We start from the raw sequence: 1,159 nt of genomic DNA, 5'->3' as shown, positions 1-1,159 counted from the left end.
CATATTGCAATAATAGTCATGAAACGGTCGAAATCATGTTGGAAAAAAACTCCTCGCGCAGTACTTTTGTTTTTCACTTTATTCATTGATTTCAGAGCATTTAAAAATTTTCGTCGAAAATCATGGTTTTACCCGTGAGCACGTTTTCAATGCTGATGAAACGGTTCTGAACTATAAAGCACTCCCAAAAAAGACACTCGATTTTTGTGTGAATAGCTATGCACCTGGATGGAAAATGCAAAAGCAACGAATAACATTGATGGTTAGCGCAAATTCAAGTGGTTATAGGCTCCCATTAGTTGTAGTTCATACGGCTAAACGTCCACGTTGTTACACAAAATCAAACATGAATGCTCTTCCTATGGCTTATTATGCTCAAAAGAATGCTTGGATGGATCAAACGATTTTTCGCGACTGGTTCATGAACAGTTTTGTTCCAAATGTTCGAAATTATTTAATGTCGGAAGGATTATCACAGAAAGCAGTTTTGGTTCTGGATAATGCCCCATCACATCCAGTTGAAGATTTAAAAATTGATGATGGTAATATTTTTTGTTATTTCCTGCCACCGAATTCAACTGCAGTTCTACAACCCATGGATCAATCAGTAATTGAAACTTTAAAGCGTCGATATCGGAAAAAATTTATTCAGGACCTCGTTTCGCAAGAGAATATTGATTTGGCAGATTATTGGAAGAATTACAACATTAAAAACGCAATTGATAATGTAGCTGATTCATGGTCTGAGTTATCGTCGACAACATTGGAAAAATGTTGGAACAAACTATGGCGAAATACAGAATCGCCTTCGAATAACAGTGACGATGTCTCACAGGCTGATGTTGTGACTAGTACATCTTCGGCTTTGCCATTGGAAAATAGTGAAACGATCAATGAATGGTTGAATTGTGACGAAAATGATTGTGGTTATGAGCTTTTGACTGACGAACAAATAATTAATGAAGTGAATGATGAAGAAGAAAATAATGATGATTACGATGGAACAGATAACAATAATGAAAATGGTCACAATCCTACTGCTTCATTTCTAAGACAAGAAGCCAAAATTGCTGCATCAAATTTAGAAAAATTTATCGGCTGGTATGAAATGCAAGATGAAGCCGGCTTTTCGCAAAGAATAAAACTCAAGTCACTCTAA

At 36.0% G+C, this 1,159-nt stretch overlaps 1 protein-coding gene across 1 annotated transcript; it reads left to right on the top strand.

Moving 5' to 3' along the window:
- The first annotated feature begins 346 nt into the window (after nt 1-346).
- On the top strand, nt 347-1,159 carry LOC129242164 (jerky protein homolog-like). The gene has a single exon (XM_054878728.1). The coding sequence runs from the start codon at nt 347-349 to the stop codon at nt 1,157-1,159; it is 813 nt and encodes a 270-aa protein (XP_054734703.1).

Source organism: Anastrepha obliqua, chromosome 3 (assembly GCF_027943255.1).
Source record: "Anastrepha obliqua isolate idAnaObli1 chromosome 3, idAnaObli1_1.0, whole genome shotgun sequence".
In the NCBI taxonomy this organism is placed as follows: domain Eukaryota; kingdom Metazoa; phylum Arthropoda; class Insecta; order Diptera; family Tephritidae; genus Anastrepha; species Anastrepha obliqua.
The sequence above is the reverse complement of the archived record's forward strand: the minus strand, read 5'-3'. Positions and strand labels throughout refer to the sequence as shown.